General features: G+C 51.9%; 1 protein-coding gene across 1 annotated transcript in view; it reads right to left on the reverse strand.

Annotated features, from left to right (window-relative positions):
* LOC136595471 (pleckstrin homology domain-containing family G member 4B-like) overlaps positions 1 to 16,662 on the reverse strand; it is a 72,069-nt gene that overhangs the window by 34,430 nt on the left and 20,977 nt on the right. Inside the window, exons 2-7 of the mRNA XM_066588702.1 lie at positions 13,550 to 13,747; positions 9,789 to 12,357; positions 4,041 to 4,220; positions 3,808 to 3,931; positions 2,440 to 2,533; positions 1,734 to 1,820 (exon numbers count right to left, since the gene is read on the reverse strand). Of these exons, the coding sequence (XP_066444799.1) occupies positions 1,734 to 1,820; positions 2,440 to 2,533; positions 3,808 to 3,931; positions 4,041 to 4,220; positions 9,789 to 12,357; positions 13,550 to 13,747 (3,252 nt within the window). The remainder of the gene's footprint in view (positions 1 to 1,733; positions 1,821 to 2,439; positions 2,534 to 3,807; positions 3,932 to 4,040; positions 4,221 to 9,788; positions 12,358 to 13,549; positions 13,748 to 16,662) is intronic.

Below are 16,662 nucleotides of genomic sequence, written 5' to 3' on the forward strand. Positions count from 1 at the left end.
TGCCGGAAAGAAATCTGTCAGTAACCGTGCCTGAAGAGTTTGCGCCTTTACTACAGCGTCGGCATCAGGGCGTCCCAACCACGCACCCAATGGCAGCATTAAAGGGGTATTCCCATCTTGTGAAGTGATGGCATATCGCCAGGACACACCTTCAGTTTATGTCTGACCTCTAAGACCCCTATCAGTTCATGAAATTAAAAGGGGCCGCAGAGCTAATTCAGTGAGGTGTCCTCATCACCGTGTGCCAGTACAGCGGCGCCCCTGATCAATCGGTGCCAATCACATAAATAGAGCTGAGCTTGGTAGCTGGGCATCACAGAGCCCCTTAATTCTCAGTAGTGGTGGGAGTCACAGTGATCTACCCAGTGATCTACAATCACCTTGTAAGATCGAAATAAAGGTCTATTCCGATCCCTGGAAGTGATCCCTTATCTACAAGATAGGGTATAACTTGTCCATTGGGGGGGGCTCCGACTACTGGTACCTCCACACATACAGAAAAATAGCTCCGGCATGGGGTGCCCCTTCTGCAGGCGCGTGGCTCTGCGAGAGTAGGCACCACGAAGCTCCGCCCAAACACACAAGGACTCCTGCAGGGGGAGGAGTCTAGCCTGCCGTGCGCCAGAACAACAGATCCACCGCAGGGCTGGGGTTGCCAAGCGCCAAATTGTGGCATATAATGCGCCGCAGCACTGTGTGCATAGCCCCTCTGCCGGCCAAGTGACAGTCGGGGAAGGAGAGGAGCAGCAGAGCGCCGGTTCGAACCCCAACCAGGCCAGCAGCAGGGTGATTGAGGAGGGGCTGAGAAGCGCTGTTAGGCGAAGGCTCCGCTCCTACTGCAGTCAGTGGTGACACAAGTAGAGCATCCCTGCTGAAAAGATCTGACGCCATACGGGGACTCAGCCTGAGCCCACCCACCTCCGCCAACGTTCGGAAGCCTTTTGCCTCTGTCCGTTTTTTCCCACGCCATCACATAACCTGCGAACGGCCATTTCCACCCGCCCGTTAAACGTCCCTAAATACAGACATTGGTGTCAAACACGCATGCCACTGCCCCGTCCACTTCAATGGGAACTAGTTGAGATGGCTGAATGCTTGAACTTCGCTATCTCCGGCCGGCACACTGAAGTGAATGGCATGCGACCACCGCTGTCAGAAATTAGGACCCGTTTCTCCAGATCTGTGGGGGTCCCGGCAGTCTGACCCCCACCAATTGGCAAGTCATCCTCTATTTATGGTTAGGGGGTAACTTGCAGAGATGGGAACACCCCTTTAACACCGCCACCTGCTGATACACCCTGGACACAACAGGTAAGGACGCCTCCGCCAGAAGGAAAGTTCTGGTGCCAGACCATCAGGGAATGCCATGCTAATCCGGCATTAGGTGCCGGATAAACAGACCTTTACTCTACACTCAGACGCTCACAACTTCATAGGGAAATAGATAGACAAGCCAGAATGTCGGCTGGGGGGGGGGGGGGGGGGGGGGGGAGGATACGCTGCGCCCACACCGTCTTTCACAATTAATTTCCGCGAAGGATCACAGCGTCTCCCGCTGCGGAAATCCGCCCCGTTGGTGTGAGCCCGGCCTTACTAATACTCTACACCCCTCCGAAAATAGGAGATCTACAATCCAACAGCAGAGTCATCCAGACGACCGGCGCCACCCTGCGATTTGTGCAAATAATACGACAGCATGCAACGTGGATAGAGCGCCCAATGAGGCCCATTACCTGCAGGCCGTGGGGTCTCTCCGAGGACAGGACCAGGTCCTTCTCTGTCAGAAGTAATACTCCGTGGATACAATGAGGAATAGCAGCCTGGAACAGAGAGACACATTTACTACTGCAGCTCTGCTACATCAATCCCCAACATTACTCGGACCACCCCGGACCACCCTGTGTAACCCCCACAGAGATAAGGACGAGATGTCTCAGACCAGATCATCACTAGAGATGAGGAAACTACTCAGGACTACGGGATATGGGGGGCCGCATCACATAGCTGGTGGGGTCCTACTATCAGGGGGTAATAGCACAAAGGACAGCAGCTATCGGGGGTCCTGCAGATCGGCGGAGTGTCCTGGGATGGTCAATACAATCACCCAATACTCTGGATTATGACCAGAGGCGTAAAGAATCTTCACCGCGAACCCACAAACCTTCCTCCGTCTTTCGGAATCGCAACGCTTACCAAATTCCCCAATCTCTGACACTATGGCATTAGAAGTGATAGGACTGGTGGCAGGAGGGTGCAGGGCGCCAGCAAAACCCCCGAAGGAGCCTATGAGTAGCTCAAGTGTATTCAGTATATAGAAGTGGGGCCGGCGCGGACATTAAAGCAGCGATGTGATCGGCTGTTATGCGAACTGCTCAACGTCTTCTGATCAACGTCCCCCAACGTGTTACAAGAACGGTCCCCGGCGGACACAACACATACCTGCACTGTGTGAATGGCTTTAAACACGGCCGGTACCGGGGAGCACCTGCGAGCGTCCACCAACAGCGTCAGGCCCAGGGCTCTGCAGTCCTTCCTGGAAGAAGAAAGGCGATCAGCGGTGCCGCGCAAATTATATCACAGACAGCAGCAGAAACACAAGGCATGTCGTGTGGAGCCGTAATGGGGGCTACGCTTAAGAGCTAATGCCCACGGCCGTGACGGGCTCCGCAAGCGGAATATCACAGAGCCCGTCACGGCGCCCCCCTAAAGACCCCATACTCACCTCCCCGATCCGTTGTGCGCGTCCCGCCTGATGCGCTGACGGTGGGAGGGGGTCGCATATTCACGGGATACTTCCGCTGTACTGACAGTAGAAGTATAGCGTGACAACCGGCTTCCACCGACTGCATTGGTAGCCGGACACGTATTCCTGCGGCATTTAGAACACGCCGCGGTTTATTTCACGGCGCGGAATTCCAAGGTGGAATGCCGCAGCGTAAACATTGCGCTATTAGGTTCAATAGAACCCAATAGCTGCGGTGTAACGCGGCGGAAATCCGGCCGTGGGCATTAGCCCTAAAGGAGTTTTTCCAGTAAAGGCATTTCTCTTGTATCTACAGTATAGTGATAAGTATCTAATCGCTGGGATCTCCAGTGATCCGGTGGCCTGAATGTCAATAGAGCGCCGCTGCGCATGTGTGACCCCCAGTGCATTCACTTCCATGGGATGGAGGGTGTTTGCCGAGCGCATCGATCTCCGCCAGTCCCATAGATGTGGCGGTCACGCATGTGCAGCGTCACTCCGTTCACACGGGGGATTCAGGGCTGTGGTCTAAGGATAACTGGGGTCCTAGCGGTTGGACCCCCAGCGATCAGAGGTTTATCCTCTTATTCATTATATAAGCAAAAGGTTCCGCAGTTTACTACCTCCCATTTTTGTAAGATCTCTGCTTGCTGTCATGAGGGCTGTGTTCACTCTTGGGGGGGTTTTAACTGCAGTAAAAATAAGCATTAAAATAACGGATGCAGTTTTTTTTCTGTGGTTTAAAAATGCAGCAAAAAAAAAAAAAAAGCCGAACACCACAAGCTACAATGTATCAGTGCAGGAGTCTAATGGATACAATTGTATCAAATTCCCAGCTGAGAGAAATATTAGATCTCTGTGGGTTGCCGACCGTTCACAGACAGCAAGCAGATCATGATAACAAGGGAGGAACTTAAACAAAAAGCGTTAATCTGCGCGACAAACGAACGCTACAAATTACGGCTTTTGTACGTACGCTACCTGGAGGTTCCCGCACAGGATTCGCACGGGCGCAGTCGGGGTACATGACCCCACGAGGGAAGGGGGGGGGGACCTGCTCTTACCGCACGGTGCTGTAGAAGTACAACAGGAGGCGCCCCAGTTCGGCGGTGTTGCAGTGCGGGTTCAGCCAGCACGTGTTCCGGGTGTTGATTATCACCAGCGCGCGTCCGCTCCGATCCCGTGTGCCTAAACAGAGACAAATATGGCGGTTCACGCAGAAAAGATGGTGGCCAGCGGTCACACGGACGACTGATCGCCACGCGACTACAACCATCAGCATACAGCGTCCGCTCACCAGGCAGGTAGACCACGCCGCTCATCAGCACCTCCATATTAACATCGCGGACCCGCCAGGGACGGCTCGGACTCCCACTCCTCCTACAGACGCTTGGCGAGCTCGGGATGAGCGGCCATAACGGCGAGGGGTCTCTCTCCGGGGGTATTTCTGGGCTCTTCTCCTGATGGTTCGTCTGTCCTGTAAAACAGAAGCCGCAGCTTGTTATCTGCCTGGAAGACGACGGCGAAAAGAATATTAAAGGTTACGATCGCCGCTTTAAGGCGGAGTTCACAGCGGCGTCTTGGTTTGCGTTTTCCTGTTCCGTCATTGGAAGCTGGATACGTCTTACGAAATGCGCTTTACAGACGACACTGACTATGATGGCGTCCATCGCCTCGGTCCGGACCCCTGGGGGTTAGCGGACAAAACAGCACGGGGTTTAGGATGCTGCAACCTCCGACGCAGATGTGAACGGAGCCTAAGTGAAGGATTTCTGAATACACGACATTGCTGACCCAGTACAAGATATTATACTCCAGAGCTGCACTCAGACTTCTGCAGGCATTGGAAACAGTCAGCAAGCTTGTGGACAGACACCGCTAACAGCTTACTGAGCTGCATTAGTGCAAGCTGTTCTCTGTGAACTAAACAGCAGCAGCAATCTCTGTCCTGTCCTGTTCTACACTGGCACACTGCAACAAACCCTCAGCTGCTCTAAACCAGTGTTCTTATCTGAGCAGGACCCTAACCCATACTGATCCCTGGGCTCAGAGGGGGGCCGCGGACGAGTAGTGGGCTCAGAGGGGGGCCGCGGACGAGGAGCTGGCTCAGATGGGGGCCGCGGACGAGGAGCTGGCTCAGATGGGGGCCGCGGACGAGGAGCTGGCTCAGATGGGGGCCGCGGACGAGGAGCTGGCTCAGATGGGGGCCGCGGACGAGGAGCTGGCTCAGATGGGGGCCGCGGACGAGGAGCTGGCTCAGATGGGGGCCGCGGACGAGGAGCGGGCTCAAAGGGGGGCCTCGGACGAGGAGCGGGCTCAAAGGGGGGCCTCGGACGAGGAGCGGGCTCAGAGGGGGGCCTCGGACGAGGAGCGGGCTCAGAGGGAGGCCTCGGACGAGGAGCGGGCTCAGAGGGGGGCCTCGGACGAGGAGCGGGCTCAGAGGGGGGCCTCGGACGAGTGTTCTTATCTGAGCAGGACCCTAACCCATACTGATCCCTGGGCTCAGAGGGGGGCCGCAGGCGAGGAGCGGACTCCGAGGGGGGCCGCGGGTGAGGAGCGGGCTCAGAGGGGGGCCGCGGGCGAGGAGCGGGCTCAGAGGGGGGCCGCGGGCGAGGAGCGGGCTCAGAGGGGGGCCGCGGGCGAGGAGTGGGCTCAGAGGGGGGCCGCGGGCGAGGAGCGGGCTCAGAGGGGGGCCGCGGGCGAGGAGCCCACCATACATATCTACGGGGTTCGGATGAGATGGAGCCCCCAATCATAATATCCCGTTATATCGTATAACCGGCAGAGGCGGTCGGACGCTCAGAGATTTGCGCTCATAAAACGATGAATCACTTCAGCCATAACAATGGAAAATGCAAACAGAGCATAAAACTGTAACGTTTATAACCCGAGGACAAAACCTGGCTGGCGCGGTCGATGCAGGTGTGCCGTGTAATATACTCGTTATCACGCCTCTCACTTCACACACAGGGAAATATTTAAAGGGGCGGCGCCGGAGAGGAGCAATTATATATTGTACAAAACAGCTATAATTATCACCTTTTCTAACGCCGTCTACTTACATAACGCTTCGTGGATAGGTGCGGGGCGCCCCCTTCTATCCCGCGGCGCGGTTCTGTCATCACTTTCCCTGTTATTACATTTTATATAAAATTCTGCAACTTTTTCTGCGCTGGGGATTCCCTTTTCCTGTTCAGGGAGGAGTAAAGGGGAATCCCCGCGGCCAAGCGGTTCCGTCTCCGGACAGAACTGAACAGCGCCGGTTTGTGGATGGAAGAAAACGCATGCGGCAGGTGCAACCGGGTGGCTGCAGCTTTCAGTCCATGAATCCACAGCGTGTTCCTGCGCGGCCGCCGGTCCTGGGAGCGTTTTTGTTTGAGGCGGGTTACTGCGTTTTTCACGTGCGCATAAAACAACGCAAGCAGGTCCTATTACGTTTATGCGCAAACACAGGCGGCACGAGACCTCACTGCGTGGTCGCACGGTCCCACGGACTTCAATAGGCTAGATTGGTCTAAAATTGGGACGCGCCGCGGTTTTATACATATGTGCGGCATCAAGGCTCCTTCACGCGGGCGTATTTGCGTGCGTTTTTTGTACACGTGGAATACGCAATGCTGAATCCTCATTGATTTACGTAAATATATGCAGGACGAAGCAGAAATCTATCGGACCGCGGGTGTAAATACACACTAATTACGAACGCAAGAAATGCAAGAAGCTCAGAAAACGCTACATATTCACGGACCAAAACCGAATATGCTCAGTACGCGGGCAGCCGCAGCCGGACATAAGCCATTCACTGACAGCAAGTGGAGATCTTGAAAAACTGAAGCACAAACTCTACACATCGAATATCTGAGAAGTTCCAGAACTTTCCGCACTGCGAGGGTTAATCTTTATGTACAGAAAGTTTTTCATTAACTTTTCGGTTTGTGCAGAATCGCCCGACTGTAAAGCCGGTGACACACGATGTAAGAGCGCGGGCCTGGGCGGCCGCGCCCACCGGGTGACACAGCGGCACAAAGCAACGGTGACCTACGGGTGACTAATGCCGTGTGTATACAGCAGGAAGCCCCTCTGGGCCAATAACCCCCATCCGGGACCAGTCAGGTGCCCACAGGGGAGGGAGAGGGTTAATGGCGCTGCTGACACATCCGAGGATTTCTGCCATGGACGGCCGGTCCCGCGGTTGGAGTGAACGATAATGGCGGAGCTCCTCCCCGTCTGCGGAGTCCTCCCAACTCATCCCCCGGACAGCGAGCGGCGGCGGGCGCGGAAATATTACCGGGGATTCCAGCAAACGGGACGCGGACGGCCTCCATAAGAGTGCGGCGCTCGGCTCATATTTGTGGCCACTTCGTATATTCCACGACTGCTACTCATAAAATTGCCACACAACACACGTATATCACCTAGTGTAATATATATAATATATACCGCATTTCCCTGAAAAGAAGACCCTGTCTTACATAATTTTGGCCCCAAAAGAGGCACTGGGTCTTATTTTCGGGGGATGTCTTATTATACTTACGTAGCAGGCTCAGTCCAGGTCCCTCCCACTGCTCTACAGAGATCCGACACACTGAGCCACGGCATTGATTGGCCAATTCATAAATGCCACACCCACAACGCAATGGCTCTGATTGGCTGAGCAGTGTTCCAGAACTAATCAATGCAGCGCTCGATGAACCAATCACAGCCATCGCATTGGTTCATCGAGAGCGGCATTGATTGAATATATATATACACACACACGACGCCCGGGTATATCACCTACTTATACAGGTCAGCGGATCCCAACCAGTTGTGGAGCTACAACACCCAGACATGCTGGGACTTGTAGTTCGTCAACAGCTGGAAAGGCACCAATTGGAGACCAGCGGTTTAGACGAGGATATTCTTGGCTTCCCTCCCGCAGTCGTCGGCCACTTGTGGCTCTTCAGCTGTTGGGCGCCGCTTCCTGGCACGTCCTCCATCCATTCATGTCGGGAGCAGTCGGATGTCGCAGGCTGCAGATGGCGTTTCACGTACCAACGCTCGGCGCTCACTGACACGGGCAGATTTACGCACCGTATTACGCAACTGGATGACATTCAGAGCTCATTCGCACGGACGGACGGACGCAGCGTATTACGCGCATATTCTTTACACTGATCATACGCCGGGCTGAAACGCCATAGATTCGCATTCGGGGCGTTCCGACCTGCGCGGTTTTGCGCGTGAAAAGAAAAAAAAAAATCAACATGTCCGATTATGGTCCGTATTCTGTACTGCGATCAGCACTGAAGTCACTGGGATGGCGTGAAGCTCATGAGACTCGCCAACTCACTGCGTATCCACACGGACATTTAATGAGACACGGCTGCCTTAAAAAAAAATGTGCACACGTGAAAAATGCGAAGAATGCGTGAACAAAAAGAACGCGGCCGGGTCCAGACACGCAGCGAATACGTGGAATTTCAGTCGGTGCGCACACTGCGTATTAACGGAGCGATGCTAAATACATCCGTGGGAATGAGCCCTAATAAGTCCGGCGGATGATGAAAGCCATTTTTTTGGCGCATCATCAATTGAGTGCTGAGATTGTGCTCCACAGCGCCACCTATTGGAATGGCAGATATCCTAGGAGTCAATATTCAACCCTGCACAGGTCTTGCAGCATGCATGAGTTAAAAAGGCTGGCTGTTGATTCGTAGGGTAGCTACCATTCCAGTAGGTGGCGCTGTGGAGAATCATTTTATCACTCATTTGCATAGTTTTTTCCCAGGGTGCCTTGCAGGGCCTATAAGACCCTTTAACCTCCCCGTATGACATCATAACATCTGAAATCCCGGCAGTATCCTTCATGCTTCCCGTATGACACAATATCCTGACCTCTCCTAACAGGAAGCGACCCCACAGATAGGAGACGCCCGGAAATACTTGAGGGGATCCGCGCACAAGATAATGCGACATTGTACCTAGGGGCTTCCATCATAACCACAGCCAGACCTCCAGCAGACAAAGCCATATATACTCTATATATACCCCCTCTATATTGAGCATGCACCTAGCGGAGGGGTCCATTGTACGGGGTCAGATCCACACATCGGTCTAGGCCATCTCCGCTAGTCATATCATCCAGGAGGACAGCCGATGGACAGTATAAAGGACTTTGTAAATACTTGCACCATTACATTTTATTGTGGGCTCATACAAGGGGTGGACAAAAATATGGAAACACTGTATGAAATGCATGGGATTTTAATCATTAACTCTGAGCTGCTTTTTTTGCCCCCGCTTGGAACTTTCCCCCCAAATTTGTGTTTACTTCACCTCTTGCCTTGCTCTGGGTGGTTCTGAGAGTCGGCTGGTAACAGCAGCTGCGTGGCTCAAACCCCTGACCAATGGAACCTTGCTGCTCCGGTAGATGTTCACTTGTCCAGCAGCGTCTGCGTCATATTACCTCCACTGAAAATCGGTCTCTACAGGTCTTATTGAGATATGATTTATAGTCCCATGTAGCTTAAAGCATGCATTTCATACAGTGTTTCCATTTTTTTGTCCACCCCCTGTATATGGGTTACATACGGCCATATGTTAACCAGTTGATTGCAACAGAAACCCTACAGATGAACGGTGCTTGTTCTCAGTCAACTGCTTCAGTATAGAAGTCACCGAGAAGGGGAGGCGTCCTTTATGGCCTTATGCACATGAGCCCATCGACCCGCTGGGTGATGATCCCATCGACCCGCTGGGTGATGATCCCATCGACCCGCTGGGTGATGATCCCATCGACCCGCTGGGTGATGATCCCATCGACCCGCTGGGTGATGATCCCATCGACCCGCTGGGTGATGATCCCATCGACCCGCTGGGTGATGATCCCATCGACCCGCTGGGTGATGATCCCATCGACCCGCTGGGTGATGATCCCATCGACCCGCTGGGTGATGATCCCATCGACCCGCTGGGTGATGATCCCATCGACCCGCTGGGTGATGATCCCATGGACCCAGGTCTTCTAACACAGCATGCACCGCACAAATTCTACCGGGCTTACCTCTCGCATCCCGAGGAGCGACATTCCCTCCTGTGACCTCCGGAGGGTCATCAGTGGAAGCGCCTTGTTCCTCCTCCGTATCCTCGTGCAGGGTCTCTAGAGGTAGTTGCGTTGGGGGTGATTGGGCACGCTTAGTATATTGCGGACTTCTTGGTGGACTTTCAGGTCCTACATGGCAATAAAGTAATTCCAGTTTGGTTTGTTCCACGGTGTCCACGGGGAGGTCGTCTGCAGCTCCATTAATTGTTACAGCATACACTGAATTAAGCTGCTCATCACAGACGTCAGCCGCCAGGCTGTGACCCCGTCCGTCGCCGAAGGCAACCTGTACATTTTGGTCATTCAACTCTGCAGATGACGGCCATTCCTGAGCTACGGGCAACTCATGCCGTACCAAGACTTCTCTACCAACAGCGCCTACAGTGTCCATGTTTTCTGAACCCTCCACACTGGCCACGTTTTTGGAAACATCGACATTTGCCATATCTTCTGATCCCCCCACCCCAGTCGCATCTTCTGATCCCCCCACCCCAGTCGCATCTTCTGAGCCCCCCACCCCAGTCGCATCTTCTGATCCCCCCACCTCAGTCGCATCTTCTGATCCCCCCACCTCAGTCGCATCTTCTGATCCCCCCACCTCAGTCGCATCTTCTGATCCCCCCACCTCAGTCGCATCTTCTGATCCCCCCACCTCAGTCGCATCTTCTGATCCCCCCACCTCAGTCGCATCTTCTGATCCCCCCACCTCAATCGCATCTTCTGATCCCCCCACCTCAGTCGCATCTTCTGAACCCCCCACCTCAGTCGCATCTTCTGAACCCCCCACCTCAGTCGCATCTTCTGATCCCCCCACCTCAGTCGCATCTTCTGATCCCCCCACCTCAGTCGCATCTTCTGATCCCCCCACCTCAGTCGCATCTTCTGATCCCCCCACCTCAGTCGCATATTCTGATCCCCCCACCTCAGTCGCATATTCTGATCCCCCCACCTCAGTCGCATATTCTGATCCCCCCACCTCAGTAGCATCTTCTGAACCCCCCACCTCAGTCGCATCTTCTGAACCCCCTACATCAGTCGCATCTTCTGAAGCCCCCACCTCAGTCGCATCTTCTGAACCCCCTACATCAGTCGCATCTTCTGAACCCCCTACATCAGTCGCATCTTCTGAAGCCCCCACCTCAGTCGCATCTTCTGAACCCCCTACATCAGTCGCATCTTCTGAAGCCCCCACCTCAGCTTCATTCTCCGAATCCTCCGCATCAACTATATTCTCCAAACCCTCCACTTTATCTGCATTTTCGGAACCCTCCACATTGTCTGCATTTTCCGGCACAGTGTGGCTATTGTCTGGTAACTGGGACGCAGTTTGGTCACCATCCTCGGCATTGGGGTGGGATACACAAACTTTGGAAAGTTCTTGGCTGTGACTGTCCCTGTCCTCTATTCCTGGACTGTCGATTGTCCTTGAATGCTCTGTAACAGGTTCCTGTGTAGCGTCTGTCACCGCCCGGGCATCCTCGGTGCGTTCCTTCTGGAGCGATACCAACGTGCTATAATTATCTGGCTGCTCGCCGTGTCGTCTACTGTCATCAGTCTCTCTGATAACATTGTTCTCCGCATCCTCAGATACCTCCAATAAGGCCTCGTTTTCGAGGCTAAAACCTTGCTGGAAAGCCTTCGTTGCATTGTGAAAGGAGAAGTGTGTGAAGTCGGGTATGGAGGACTCCCCAATCCCGAATTCAGGGTCCGCCAGATCTATAGTCTCTGGTTTCTGAGCGGTATAGTATTGGCTCACACTGGCCCCCATAGTCGTCTTGGGTGGTGACAAGCAATGAACGAAGCTTCCCGAGGACCTATTGCTGCTTGGAATAATGAAGCTCTGGTTATTCTGAGATGTTTGGTGCAAGCTGTGCTGGCTTCTGAAGTTTAAGGCTATAGACTGAGTTAAGGAGCCCTTCTGGGGGCCAAACCGTGGCACTGTAATATCACGCAGCTCCACGTATTCTCCTTCAATCTCACTGGTGCAATCTGATTTGACATCCAAAGTATTAACCGTTGCAACGCCATGGCTGGAGGATGGAGCTTCAAGAACAACTTCCTCATCGTGAACCATAAATTCTTCTATGGGATGGTGGGTTGGACCCTCCTTACCTTCCTGAGGGAAGCTCTCGGTAAACTCTACCAATTTCTCAGTTGACTGTTTTATCTCTACAAACTCGGGATGAACTATCATATCCCAGGGCACCCGGTGGAGTTGGTCATCACAGGTCAGGAGACAGTTCTCCAGTGAGGCCCCGAGGCGCTCAGAGTTGATGAATTCCAACCACTCCAAGGTGAAGATGGAGGTGTAGGTCGCCTCCGGGAGCACCACCTCCTCAATGTTATGCTGATCATGTGCAAGACATTTTAGTACAATCCTCGGGGTCTTTCTCAAATAAGGCACCACTTGGAGGTAGAAGTCTCCGGGCTGGAGAAGTCTCCAGTCAATAGAGGCCAACTGTAGGACAATCTTCTCATGGATACAAAGGGGCCACCCGGCATGTCGGAACAGCAGTCCGCAATACTGTAACTGCGGGAAGAAGAGGACAACAATGAACAACTGCAACAATCACAGAACATGCGATCCTACATCATTACAGCGGAGATAAGCCCAACAAATCTATTATGTGCCCAAAGTGGGCTTATTATACATAGGGGGCTACAACAATCCAACTGAATGAGTGGGCAAGCCCAGTCTGAGACAGCAGGACTTGAATTACAGCAGTAAAGGCATAATATTTAGTGAAAGGCTTTCTCCGGGACCTTTACTACCTATCCTTAGGATGGCTCATCAATAGTTCCCCACTTGTCGGCTGATTGCCGGACCTACTGTCCATCGGGGCAGTGCCTGAAGCAGATAGGCAACATTGCAGCAGGCTGGTTTTATACTGCAGGTATAGCGCTCAATTAATTCAATAAGAGCCGTGCCTGTGGTACCAAACTGGGCCTCTGAAATACGGACAGCAGCATCTGCTTCCAGCATGGTACCCATTAACAGCGAGTCAAGGAATTAGCTGATCGGCAGTGAATTCTCACCAATCAGTTATTGATGAGTTATCCTAAGGATAGGTTATCAATAGTAAAAGTCCTGAACAATCCATTTAAAGGGGTTGTCCCACCACATGACATTACCCCAATGGGATAGGGATAACTAGCTGATCAGTGGAGATCTGACCGCTGGGACCCCTAAGGTCCACAAATGAATGTAGTGGTGGTCAAGCATGCGCACCGCTGCCCATTGGGACTACTGGTGATAGGGTGCTTGAACTTTGCTATCTCCAGCAGTCCTACCGAAATCAATGGCGTGGCAACATGCATGCTCAAGCACCACTCTATCCACTCAAAGACCTTCAGGACCCTCCTTTTTGGGATTCGTGGAGTTCCCAGTGGTCAGATCCCTACTGATTACCCGGTTATCCCCTATCCTGTAGTAAGGAGACAACTTCATTAGGTGGGACAATGCCTTAAATGCTAGAAAGCCCCCCACAACATACGCAATCCCAGAAAACCATGGAACGAGCGAAAAATGAACTGTGTTCTCAGAATTGGTGAGGGTCGCGGTGGTCGGGCCCCACCGATCCTCGAGGTTTCATCTATCCAGTGGACCGCTGAAGACTTGAGAAGACTTTGTCTCCAGAATACCCCTTTAAAACCACCCACCATACAAATGCATTTCAATGACAGCTTCCCTCCACATTATACCGGACCCCCGCTCTACTCACACAAGCCTCCTGCTGCAGACCCTGCAAGATGCGCTTTGCTGGGATCAGAAAGTCAATGAGATAACTGAGGCCATCTCCACGGTAGGTCTTCTCCACCACGTCCAGGACTTGGCACAGCACGGTGGCGGCGGTGGACTCGAATGGATGGTAGAGAGAGGAGAGGGTCTTCTGAATGCAACTGTCCAGAGACTGGGAATCCTGCGGAGGGAGAGACGAGAAATGCGCAGCTGCTTAAGCCGTTTCCATTTAAAGACCCGTCCTTTCCTCAGAAGACTCCACTGCCCCTCATACCGAAAAATACAGTTAACCCACCCTTGGCCTTGACCTTTAAGAACAAATGCACAGAATGCTTCTGACAGGGAACGGTGTCTCACAAATGTCTAACTGTGAAGGAGTAACACGCTCCAGGAGGCGCTGCAGGGGACAGATATGGGGCCGTTTTATATGTGACATGCAATATTACAAAGGTGCCCCCCCCATGAATCCGACATGTGAAGCTCTGGCCGTCTACTGATGCTCAGAGATTATTTATGCGTGACGGCATATTTGGTGTCGGCTCAGCCGCTCCTGCCACACGTCAAACACACCGTGTAATCTCATCACACTTCATCTCCGCCACTTAAACAATTAAGAAAGAGGGTGAAGGGGGCGCAAGAGACTAAATCCATTATAATTACTGCCATTCAGTCTCACTCTGATAGAGGGAATGATAACACAGGAGTGCAACAGACACCAAAGTCAACAATATGTCCATCATGTCAGAGGGAGATGCAACATGACGAGGAGCAGAAGTCATGAATACAAAAAGCGTCACGCGAAACAGTACAGAAATGTAGAGGATACTAATATTTATCCTCTACATATGCCTCTGCGCTCACTATTCTGCTGGTGGAGTCACTGTGTACATACATTACTTATCCTGTACTGCTCCTGAGTTACATCCTGTATTATACCCCAGAGCTGCACTCACTATTCTGCTGGTGGAGTCACTGTGTACATACATTACTTATCCTGTACTGCTCCTGAGTTACATCCTGTATTATACCCCAGAGCTGCACTCACTATTCTGCTGGTGGAGTCACTGTGTACATACATTACTTATCCTGTACTCATCCTGTATTATATCCTGTATTATACTCCAGAGCTGCACTCACTATTCTGCTGGTGGAGTCACTGTGTACATACATTACTCATCCTGTACTGCTTCTGAGTTACATCCTGTATTATACTCCAGAGCTGCACTCACTATTCTGCTGGTGGAGTCACTGTGTATATACATTACTTATCCTGTACTGATCCTGAGTGACATTCTGTATTATACTGCAGAGCTGCACTCACTATTCTGCTGGTGGAGTCACTGTGTACATACATTACTTATCCTGTACTCATCCTGTATTATATCCTGTATTATACTCCAGAGCTGCACTCACTATTCTGCTGGTGGAGTCACTGTGTACATACATTACTTATCCTGTACTGCTCCTGAGTTACATCCTGTATTATACTCCAGAGCTGCACTCACTATTCTGCTGGTGGAGTCACTGTATACATACATTACTTATCCTGTACTGCTCCTGAGTTACATCCTGTATTATACTCCAGAGCTGCACTCACTATTCTGCTGGTGGAGTCACTGTATACATACATTACTTATCCTGTACTGCTCCTGAGTTACATCCTGTATTATACTCCAGAGCTGCACTCACTATTCTGCTGGTGGAGTCACTGTGTACATACATTACTTATCCTGTACTGATCCGGAGTTACATCCTGTATTATACTCCAGAGCTGCACTCACTATTCTGCTGGTGGAGTCACTGTGTACATACATTACTTATCCTGTACTGATCCTGAGTGACATTCTGTATTATACTGCAGAGCTGCACTCACTATTCTGCTGGTGGAGTCACTGTGTACATACATTACTTATCCTGTACTCATCCTGTATTATATCCTGTATTATACTCCAGAGCTGCACTCACTATTCTGCTGGTGGAGTCACTGTGTACATACATTACTTATCCTGTACTGATCCTCAGTTACATCCTGTATTATACTCCACAGCTGCGCTCACTGTGCTGCTGGTGGAGTCACTGTGTACATACATTACTTATCCTGTACTGATCCTCAGTTACATCCTGTATTATACTCCAGAGCTGCACTCACTATTCTGCTGGTGGAGTCACTGTGTACATACATTACTTATCCTGTACTCATCCTGTATTATATCCTGTATTATACTCCAGAGCTGCACTCACTATTCTGCTGGTGGAGTCACTGTGTACATACATTACTTATCCTGTACTCATCCTGTATTATATCCTGTATTATACTCCAGAGCTGCACTCACTATTCTGCTGGTGGAGTCACTGTGTACATACATTACTTATCCTGTACTGATCCTGAGTTACATCCTGTATTATACCCCAGAGCTGCACTCACTATTCTGCTGGTGGAGTCACTGTGTACATACATTACTTATCCTGTACTGACCCTGAGTTACATCCTGTATTATACTCCAGAGCTGCACTCACTATTCTGCTGGTGGAGTCACTGTGTACATACATTACTTATCCTGTACTGATCCTGAGTTACATCCTGTATTATCCTCCAGAGCTGCACTCACTATTCTGCTGGTGGAGTCACTGTGTACATACATTACTTATCCTGTACTGATCCTGAGTTACATCTTGTATTATACTCCAGAGCTGCACTCACTATTTTGCTGGTGGAGTCACTGTAAATGAATGATTTTGTGAATGATCGTTCCCTCTGAATGCAGCCTTAGCCCCGGGCTGTGGCCCCTGGCACGATGTATCGGTGAGGGTCGGACAGGCTGGTTGGCGTTTCTGGTTCTTCATACGTCAGGAGTAACAAAAGAGCCTTTTAATTAGCACAATAAACTGCCAATAGCACATGAGGGGCTTCCTGCCCGCCGCTCCCCGCCGCTCCCCGCCGCTCCCCGCCGCACGCAGCCAGTAGATGCTCTTTGTTCACAGCTGATCTCTTCATTCTACTTTATGAATGAAGAGACGTAGCGGTGCGTGGCGGCACCTGAGCTGCAGTGATGGCGCCCTCCTGCGATCTGCACACCTATCGCCAGCGCCTCACCA

This window comes from Eleutherodactylus coqui, unplaced genomic scaffold (assembly GCF_035609145.1).
Source record: "Eleutherodactylus coqui strain aEleCoq1 unplaced genomic scaffold, aEleCoq1.hap1 HAP1_SCAFFOLD_210, whole genome shotgun sequence".
NCBI lineage: Eukaryota > Metazoa > Chordata > Amphibia > Anura > Eleutherodactylidae > Eleutherodactylus > Eleutherodactylus coqui.